At 41.8% G+C, this 10,485-nt stretch overlaps 1 protein-coding gene across 2 annotated transcripts; it reads right to left on the reverse strand.

The window, feature by feature from the left end:
• Positions 1-454: 454 nt before the first annotated feature.
• On the reverse strand, positions 455-8,676 carry farsa (phenylalanyl-tRNA synthetase subunit alpha). Of its 2 annotated transcripts, none has more exons than XM_022196470.2 (13): positions 8,503-8,676; positions 7,943-8,080; positions 7,599-7,697; positions 7,388-7,506; positions 5,136-5,228; positions 4,203-4,331; positions 4,005-4,120; positions 3,431-3,515; positions 3,243-3,342; positions 2,614-2,779; positions 2,287-2,364; positions 1,604-1,718; positions 455-876 (listed from the first exon to the last, which is right to left on the reverse strand). In XM_022196470.2, exons 1-13 carry the CDS (start codon positions 8,647-8,649, stop codon positions 771-773), a joined length of 1,491 nt encoding a protein of 496 aa, XP_022052162.2. In that variant the 5' UTR covers positions 8,650-8,676; the 3' UTR covers positions 455-770. The 2 variants fall into 2 exon arrangements, with proteins under 2 accessions (XP_022052162.2, XP_022052161.2); XM_022196469.2 differs by having other exon boundaries at positions 2,614-2,782.
• Positions 8,677-10,485: the final 1,809 nt, after the last annotated feature.

The following is a 10,485-nucleotide window of genomic DNA, read 5'->3' on the forward strand; positions in this document are numbered from 1 at the left end:
AAGTTGCATCTGCGGATGGGAGATTTACACTTTAGGAGGCAGTCTCAAGTGGACATTTGTGGAACTGCAGTTTCAGGGCATTTCTGCTTGGTTAAATAGCCATTAAAGGATAGAAGTAGGGATGTCCGATATTGGCTTTTGTGCCGATAACGGAGATGCCGATATTGTCCAACTCACAATTTCTGACTCCGATATCAACCGATACCGACATATGTGGGCTAGGAAACAACTCCAAATCAGACATCTTGTTATTCAGGCACAGCAAGCTTGTTACGGCAGCCACACTTAAAGGGTGTAAACTGAAAAATAATCCTAAGCCTGAACTTCTTTGCTTTTGGATACAATCTAGCTAACTATGAATAAAACTAAGATATCCGCCATCGCAAACTCTGACTACAGATTATGTCAAATTTGCTAAATGTAGGAAAAAGAGAGAGAAACAAGTCACCCTGTGTTGGAAGTTGGAAAAAGCTTTTAATTTTGCGTTTGTCTTGTTCCAAAACTAGCATGTTTCCCTGTACAAGAAGGTAATCTGTTCTAACTGAGGCAAGGTGATGTAAAAAACGAGTCAAGACTTTTCACTCAGGTTTTGCATGGCAGCAGATTTCATACAATGCTGCTCCTGTGTGATGAAGCCCTTGGAAAAATATCTGTCTTCAGAATTGCAGAGAACAACAGACCCTCTCTGAGCTACAGCTGGAGGGCGGAGGGCTTTATCAATGAGGTGCTGAAGGTAAAAAAGGTCCATCCAATAGAATAATCTTAATAACTCAGGAGTCCAGTCGGCATATCGGGCCGTCGTAGACCATCTGCAGGTTCACCTTGTGTCCCACCAGCTCTCTGATGTTGTTGATGCCGTATTTAATCATGGTGGGCCTGTGGGACGGAGCAGAGGGACGAGTGAGCGGCTATCAGAGATGCAGCGACAACAGAGAAGGTGTTTGTGTTGTGTCTGTTCCAAGACGAACAGTTCAGAGCAGAAACAACAACAACAACTACACAGGGCCGGCTGGTGGAGGCAGGATTACTCAGTGTGGACGATTAAAGCCCTTCCCAGCTCACTGGCTCCACAGTCATTAGCTCTGACAGTTGTCCCCAGTTAAAACTCAAACACAAAACAAAGCAGTCTGACCAGCAGATGACCCCTATAGTGAGATTTATCCGCGGAAAGTGAGAGTTCTGTGTAACGGAACTGCAACAAAAACGACTGACAATAGGCTAAAATGAAAGAAGAGAAAGCAGCAAGTTGAGAATAACTGCAAACAGCCACAACACATGATTGGACAGAAAACAATTCCATTATATTATGTAATGTGCCAACATGGAAAACCCTCCTCTGAATACAAACCTGGATGTCTGAAATGTGGGTCAGATCTGAGCTCAGCACCTACAGGACTGAAGATGTCTAAACCACACACCTTAAATCCCTACATGGGAAATCTAGTAGAGTTCATACAGACAGACAGATGTGATCCCACTTTCTCCACCCACATCGTCTTCAAACTTAACGATAAAACAAGAAACAAGTCAGATACGAGCTCTGAAAGCTGTGTGGGAACTTCAACACAATGTCTATTCTCTCTGAAATTCATTTTGTGTTTACCTTTCCAAAGACAATCCCCAGGCAATCACAGACACATCCTCAGGGAGTCCCATCGGCAGCAGCATCTCTGGCCTAAAGACCCCCGAGTTTCCCACTTCCACCCATTTTTTCAGTCCTGTATGTTGGGAGAAACACATTTATAGTGTTGGAGGAACAGCACAGAGCTGTTATATCTCACAAGTCACAGATTAAACCCATAAAAAACTCATCTCTGCGCGTTTTTTTTCCAATGAAAATAATCCATTTCTGCCTTTAAATAGCTAAGTAACTCTGCATTGTTGCCAAGAGTATAAATAACACAATATGGACATGTTAGCAATGTAAAAAAAACGATGCTTTCATTTTATATTTCAACCAATAAAATGTGTTCTTTCAGCAGTCTTAGTCTGAAAAGTAATGTTTAATTTTAATAAAGCCATTAAATTACATGACCACACACAAAACTTCACATTGATGGACACAGATTTGTTTGTTTCTTCAACATTTTGGCAAACAGCTGGTTGTGATTCCAGCTTCTTCTGTTCTTATTACAACCGTGTGTAAAGTAGTTTATACGGCCACCATCTGAGGTCATGACACAGTTTAGTTTTCTAACTGAAGCAGGAAAAGGAAACAAGACTCGTTGGCTTCAAATTTGCTCGACAGTTCCATGAACACATGACTTCTGAGGTCTTGCACCGTACCTTCATGGTAGCTGAACACCTCCATGCTGGGCTCCGTGTACGGGTTGTAGGCCGGCTTGAAGCGGAGTTTGGTAATTCCTAAAAGAGGAAAAAGTAAGAAATATGTGGGACTGAACATCTAAAAGCACGAAACTACTGGAGAAGTCTGTCTTTTGGTCAAACAATCTAATCATGAAGCCTGTAGAGAAACTGTAGCTGCACTCAGGCTGTTGTGTTTTATCCATCTACGATCCTCAGTTCTCCTTCAGGAACTTTGCTTCTTTAAGTCCCATTATAACTGCAGTAATAAAACCAGCCCAGGTCCCAGTGTCCCCTGTGGATCCTGACCTAGTTTGGTGAAGAACTGATGCAGAACCCCCATGAGGTCTCCCAGCGTGAGCCCGTAGTCGGCCACCACGCCCTCGATCTGGTGGAACTCTGCTAGATGGGTGGCATCCAACGTCTCATTCCTGAACACCCGGTCGATGGAGAAGTACTTGACGGGGGTGAACTTCTCCTGGTGAGCAGAGATTCACGGTTAAAGGGGACACAAAGGCAGAGTGTTTGGACACTAATGTGAATATTACACCGCTGTGATTGTTGAACATCTCGGTGTACAACTATCTGCTGCTGCTCCAGCCTTCAGTCTGTAACTTCTCATCGGGGATTTACTGCCATTCAGACACAAGAGCATTAGCGAGGTCGAGCAGAGGGTTTGGCTCTCCGTCAGGTTTCCAATCCAAAGTCCAAAAAGCCAGTGGTGTGCTTAAGCTGGAAGTCTGAGGACACTCAGGAGACAAACGCTGGTGTTCCTGTTCTCTGGGACACCGCATTTATTCATGTATTTATTTAATTTGGTGGCAAAATACTTGATTTTATCCCCACATATTAATTCTTCCACAACACAAAACATCATCTAAGCTATGACTAGAACTAACTATGACACCAACATCACCTCCTGAATATCTGCAGCTCACCTGTTGTGCGAGTTTGTACAGCATGCGTGCGCTGACTGCTGTGGTGTGAGTACGGAGGATGTTCTTCTGAGCCTCCTCGATCTTCCAGTCGTATTTGTACCTGGATCACAACAGGACATTGGATCATAATGAAGATGGGAGATGCCAGAATGGAAACTGTGATGCCACTGTGTGTGATTGTGTCTCACCCTTGTGAACCGAAGCCTCCCTCTGAGTGGATCTTCTTCACTCTCTCCAGGTAGTCCTGGGGGAACTCGTGGGCAAGTGCTGGGTCTGGAAAACGACATTCAGAGTGACTGATCATCACATATGACTCGGATCGGATGAAGGAAATAGCACATCTATCGCTACAGAAACGTTCTAATGTCTCATTTCCCCCGGTTATCCTCAATTCTTTCATCTTTTGTTATTTGCAACTGTTTTCCAGACCCCTCATCTTCTACCTTTTGTTGTTTGCCAGACCTCTTAATTCAACCACCTTTTGTTCTTTGTTGTCTTATCCTCTGTCGCTGATTAGCAACCATACATAAATGAACCACTCTTCACCCTTGTATCTACATACAGCCCCCTTCCTACTCTCTGACCATCCCTATAAATTGTGTAAATGTTCTCGGTCGTCTTACCTTCTCAGACTCATGCTCTGTTGGTAAAACCACCGTATGCCGGAAAAACAACCCACTACAGCAAACTTCCAAGGACTAAGAGTGACATTTCCTCAACAGATCGGACTCGGATGGAGAATTTCTACGCGTTTAGCCTCACCAGACAAGAAGAAGGTGTCGTGCTGGTCTCTGGCCGGGTGCTGCTGGGGCTGGAACAGGGAGTCGAAGTTCCAGAAAGAGCTTTCGATGAAGTTGTTGGTCGGCATCTCAGTGAAGCTACAGAGAGCAGAGGGTTCATTTCGCTTGTCTTCCTGTGTGCGAGATGCGTTTCTTTAAATCTGTTGTCACTGCTGCTCACCCCATCTCCAGGAAGATCTGCCTGAACTGCGTCCGCACCTTCATCAGCGGGTGAAGGTGACCACAGTCCGGAGCCACGCCCATGGCTTCAAAGTTGTAGGGCTTGAATTTTTTCTCCTTCCAGCTTCCACTGGAACACAACAAAGAGGAGCTGTTACAGGAGGACGGTGGCGAAAAAGGACACGACTGACTGGAACTTTGACTTTAGAAGTGATGCTTCTCTATAGGCTGTAGCTTTTCAAAAATTACAGAATAATTCTCCCAGTTCATTTCAGCATTTTTAATCTCCATCTGACACGACTGGATAAAATCAATGGTGCGATCAATCGACACCCAGAAGTAAAAGCAACATCAGTTTGCATTTTGGCCAGGAAAAGAGAGAGAACATCCGGAGGGTCAATCTATAATTGAGGGGCTTTTGAAGTCCATGGGATATATCTTGCATACATTTTTATTAAAAGTAAAAAGACTAATGTTTGTTATTTTTATTATGATCATTTCTTTACAAATTCCATAATTATTTATGATGGAAACAATCACTTATTAATAAAAAATGGATATCACTGAAATGTCAACTAAATAACTGTCCGAATTTTAAAATAATGCTCCCAAAGTTACCAAAACACGTCCAAAATAACACAAACGTCTCAAAAATAAGTCCAAAAATGACTCATAATTTGTCCAAAAGTGTGTAACTTTAACCTTAGTCCAGGCTAAATGAATCCTTTTGTTAAGTCCACCTTTTGGTCGCCATCGTTCTGTCCTGCCCTGCCTTTAGGACCAAGTCCACATCTTTGCACTGGTCCCCTTTTATGGGCAGAAGTTTTTCTGTGTCCTCGGTCTGAAACCCCGCAGTCTGTCACTGACCGACAGAGGAAGGCAGACAGGACACGTTTCAAGCTAAAATAAAAAGTAAACAAGAGTCGTTGCTCACGTGGCGATCATCTCAGGGGTGAGCTCCGTCTCCTGTTTGGTGATGGTGGTGCTGAAGGAGCTGCCCTTAGAGATCCAGTAAGACTTCACCGTCCTAAACACAGACATTTAAACTGCTTAAAGACGACCAAAAATGACACAGACATTGACTTTCTGTTTGTCTGATCGAGCAAAGAAGTCTAATGGCTAATTCAACACAGCAGTCAGAGCAAGTGTGAATTTTTTTCTACAATTTTTCCTGCCTGCACATAAAACTAGTTACTCAAAATACCAATAATAAAACATTAAATACAACTATTTAAGTTGTGTTTACCGTTTCATTAAACGGAAAATGGAAGGATGACGTAGTGTAAAATTAGTGCTGTAAAATGATTACATTTTAAATTTGATTAATCACAGGGTTGAAGTGGATTAATTTAAATTAATCACAATTAAATCTAATTCAGTTTTAATCTACATTTATTAAGCGTCATCTCAGACTCAAGAAAGAAGGGTAGAACCAAGACGATGATTTTATGTCACCAGGGGATGATTTTCTTCCATATATATATATATATATATATATATATATATCAGATTAATCATGATGATGGATTAATCCGCATTAACTCATTCATTTTGACAGCCCTACTTAAAATAGAACCCGTGTATCTAAGATCTAAGGCCACATATGAATTATACAAGAGTGCTGGAGGTCTTTGCTTAAACTATACTTGCGTCACTGTAAATAGAATTTTTAAGCCAATTACTCTGAGAAAACTGAGATTCGAGCTTGTGTAGACTTCTCCAGCAGCCTGTGCTTCTATGATGAGGATTTTAACACTGAGAAAACACAAACGTCACTGCTTCCACGTCTTCTGCGCTCAGCGCTGAGTCTTTCCTGGTAGGATAACACTAAGCAGCGGGATTCTAAGTTGTAGCGGCTTTCTACAGCTGCAGTCTGGCGACCAGTTTGAGGGATTGCTTCCTGACTAAGAGGATTTGGGAAGAATATGCACCTTGGTATCAATCCAGAGTATATGTCAGCAATCTAAGCACGATCTCCTCACCTTAATCAATTAACCTAATGAATTAAACTCTTAATTAGTTTTCCACCTAAATAGCGGCCAGGCGTTTCCTCGAAGAACACAAGAATGATCACACCTGCAACACGTGCAGTTTGAAGAATTAGGTCATGAAAGCAGCAGATTCACACTAAATTCATTTTTGGATCTAAATCTAAGAACCTTCGTCAAAACTGAGAATAACGACACCAGTGCATGAGTGAGGTAGCTGCAGTTGGGGGATGTTTTGGAATTTTCTAACTATTCATCATCAGTCCAACAATGCATGTATTATATCTGCAGAGGTGAAACACTGCTATGTTTCCTCTATCTCTGTAAATATGCTGTGTATGTATTTACCAATGTATCTGTGTGTCCTTATGGCGCCGTTTCAGTGTACATGTGTGTATATATGTACACAGTCATGGATAAAAGTGTTGGCATCTTTGGAATTTTTCCAAAAAAATACAAGATTTCTCCCAGAAATTGTTGCAGCTCTACCTTGACAATGAAATGTCAATCTCGTCTCATTAACTAAAGCTCATCTCAGATTTTCTGCAGTGTTTCAGCAAATTTCTCAGATTTCTAAAGACCTTTGTAAAACCACACCGAATCCAATCAGGTACCCATTTCGCAATCATGTCTTTACTTAAGAAAATGCTCACATTTATTCATTAGGAATATAAATTAACTGGTATTTACGTCACATTTTTGTCACCAGTAGCTCCTGGACGTACTCAACGATAACTCCCGTCTCTCAAAACAATAAATTGTCACGGCCTCGACGCAGATAAGTGACATCAAATATTTAATTTCTGTTTTTTGACTCATGCACCATGAGCTGAAGATTCCCTGTAGCAGCTGTAGGCAGTGTTTGACTGAAATATCACAAATAAAACGGATAAAACAGTCTCCTGCAGCACAATCTACTAACAACACAGCCCAACATTTAGCATACAGAAGTATATGTCCAAACAGCCAAAAATGTGTATGCAACATTTATGTCCACTGCAGGACAGAGCAAATATTCAAGACCTTTGTACATAAAATTCAAAACATTCTTAGGTTTTCTAGCAAGACTTTTCACTACCTGTAGACACCATGTACCTACTCTGTACCTACACTGAAGTCCCAGGGCCACAGCAAAACCTTCTACTGCCACCTACTGGTATGAAAAGCTACACATTCATCACTAGTACAAATGACTTACACTTCTGAGAGCAGCTTCCTCTTCTTCAGCTCGTTCTTTTCTTTCTCGTCCAGCTGACTGAAGTTTCCTTTCTGCACCTGAAGCAGCTTCTCTCTCACCTGGTCCTCGATGTTCTCCACCTGAAGGTCAAAACACAACCACACATGTTCACACACCTCACTGACAACGGTAGGATAAAAAAGGTCAGAGGTTAGTGTAAAGGGACACGTACGGCCCTGAATATCCTGGGGCCGCCCTCCTGGGTCTTGTCCACTCGGATCCACTTGTTGGACATGGCCTTGCTGAAGCCGATCTTCCCGAAGGACAGTTTCTGCACAGGGACAAAGTCAGAGGTTCAGTAGTGAAGCTAAACAATCAAATGAAATGAAGGTGACAAAATGTATCAGCATGGAAACAGGAGTCTCACTGCAGAAGCATAAAGTATCAGTGGCTCAGCTAGATGACACTAAGATGTTCAACTAAAGCCCCCCGGTTCTGCTGCTACCAGAGGATGGACAGGAGGGACGGCTGGTCAACAAGGCGGATGGATTGGACCCGTCCACCTGTCCCACTCACCATGAGCTCACTCTGGGCCAGACCCTCCAGAGGGATGGAGCTGAACACACGGGCTTCATGGCTGCCCTGCTCAGCGATCTCACTGCCTTCTCCTGTCAACTCCCAGTGTTTGGAGGAACGTAGATCAGCTGAGATGATCTGGAGAGGAAGAAACAAAGACACAAACACACTGTCAGCTGACCTGAGACCTGCAGGAGACTCTTTACCAGCTGTCTGACTACTGCTGCTATTACTAATGCTTCTACTACGACTGCTACTAGTGCCACTAGTACCAGTGCTACTACTACTAGACCGACTACTGCTAGTACTACTACTACTACGACTGATATTACTACTTCTAGTGCAACTACTACTACTACTGATGGTACTAATGGTACTACTACTATTACTACTACATCGCTCTAGTTGCTCTTCTCATTTTTAAACTCTCCTGATTGCATCTGTCACTCTTATGTTGACTACTGTTACTACTACTAGTACTGCCCTCCAGATTGCATCAGTCACTCCAATGTTGACGGTGACACTCGGCCCTACGTCGCCTCTCAGTCCGGTAAACTCACGTCTCCGAGAGCCTGCAGGCTCTTCACGGCTCCTACGATGACCTGGTGGTCCACCCCGAGGCTGGCCGCTACATTCAGACTGTCCACGCCGTCGTCCGCCTTCTCAACCCGCTGTAGGAGCGTCTCCACCACACCGGTGTCCGCCATGCTGGATCCCTTCAGGCCCGAAAGAGACCGAATGTGACGTCAGTATAACCAAAGGCCGAAAATACCCGAGTAGCGACGAAACGGGTTTACCGTAAATGCTGTAGCACTGTACTTAAGCACGGCACTGATTTTACATAGACGTGTATTCTCCCTTTATAACTGTTGTTAACATTTTAATCAACAAATTAATTCTATGGATTCTGAAACTTTTTTCAGGGGTTGTTTTTCTGGATAAGTTTGTGAAACGTTACAAAATCGCAGCAGTACCTTAAAAATAATATAATTTTAATTTTTAAAAACTATAGATTTGTAGCCACAGATTCAAAAAAACTAGATACAAATCTTTAATTTAAAGTGAATTTTATTGCCATGAAACTGTTTAATACATCACAATAAGAAGCAACTGAGCTCTGACTAGTTGAAAATGATTTGTAATTCAATTAAAAAAACCTTTGTCCCTTCGGGCAATTTAAGATTCTAATGACTGTAATATAAATACATTCTTTGTAATGGAAACAAGAATGCATTTCTGCACAATATTTTCTGTTTATTTTTTTTTCATTCATTAATTCATTAACTTTCAAAGCCAAATTCAACTAAATTGATGCCCTCAATCAAAATGTTATATTTTTTCCATATAACTACAACTTTTCTGAAATTCCTTGAGACTTTTGATGTAGAAAAACAAAGTAATAAGAAATAGACACAAAGAAAACATCAGTATCTGTTCTGCAACCATGACTTATATATGACGCTGACAAATTTTATGTTACATTGAAGTTATGTTGATTCACATTTTTCCATGTATGTGCATGAGTTTCTCTCACCTGTCAGATATATAAGAAGCCATAAAGTTTTCTTGGACAAACTATTTTCTTACAAAAATCAGCCTCTGATTTAACGATAATTGTGGAGACAAGAGAACAAAAACTCAAAGACTGAAGTAAAATCACCTTTTAGTGCTGCAGCAGGTGATCCGGTCCGTGTATTTTTCTGGCAATTGGATCTTCCGTTCTGAAACGGGTATTAAAAAACAAAAAACGAGTGGAACCTGATTTGCTCCAAACATTCATTTACTTGAAAAACTTAGAATGCTACAATTTATTTTTGTTGTCGTGAAAATGCTTCAAATGTGTTTACGTTGCTCAAACAACAGGAAAAAGAATAATTGAAGTTTCTTACCTGCATGTTTCCCGTCAATCTGAGACTCTGAACAGCGGCTGATCCTCTCTAACCGCTGCTTTCTCCTCCAGGTTTCTTCTTCTTCTTCTTGTCTCAATGAAAAACTAAATTTGTTCTTCTGTGTTCAGACTTTCACTGCTCAGGTTTTGCAGAAGTTCAGCTCAAAGTACAGAAAGAGAGATGCAGGTCTGCAGGTCCTTTCTAAGTTCATGTAGCGCCATCCACAGGGTTATACTGACCGTCATGTTCACATTCAGCAGTTTTAACTTGGTAAACTCAGGATCAGATGGAAGAAAATGTTCACATTCCAAGTTTATACGGTGGAGTTATTTGTATTAAAGCTTCTCTGGATAAATCCTGAGCTCCATCACAGCTGTCGGGACACTTTTATTAAGAAAATCCATCATTATGCACAAAATTACATTTCAGTGTTTTAACTGTGGTAAAGGAGTGGAGTTAGGATGATCATTTAAATCTGGACCCAACAGTGTCAGATCACGTTCTGCCGCTCTGAAAGATGATTTAAGTTCAGTAAATGTAGTTTCATTATTAACCACGCCTGACGGGTACGTCGGCGGGGTTATTGCATTCGGTGCGGTATCTGGCTGGGTATGTATGTATGTATGTATGTATGCATGTATGTGGCTATGTCCG

Source organism: Acanthochromis polyacanthus, chromosome 21 (assembly GCF_021347895.1).
Source record: "Acanthochromis polyacanthus isolate Apoly-LR-REF ecotype Palm Island chromosome 21, KAUST_Apoly_ChrSc, whole genome shotgun sequence".
Taxonomy (NCBI): Eukaryota; Metazoa; Chordata; class Actinopteri; family Pomacentridae; genus Acanthochromis; species Acanthochromis polyacanthus.

Bases quoted from the DNA above. Each gene is read 5' to 3' on its own strand.
- farsa (XM_022196469.2), bottom strand. From the start codon at position 8,649: ATGGCGGACACCGGTGTGGTGGAGACGCTCCTACAGCGGGTTGAGAAG. The intron at 7,507-7,598 runs GTACGTGTCCCT...TTTGACCTTCAG, and splicing joins GCCCCAGGATATTCAGGGCC to GTGGAGAACATCGAGGACCA. The intron at 877-1,603 runs GTAAACACAAAA...TCCGTCCCACAG, and splicing joins TGGGGATTGTCTTTGGAAAG to GCCCACCATGATTAAATACG.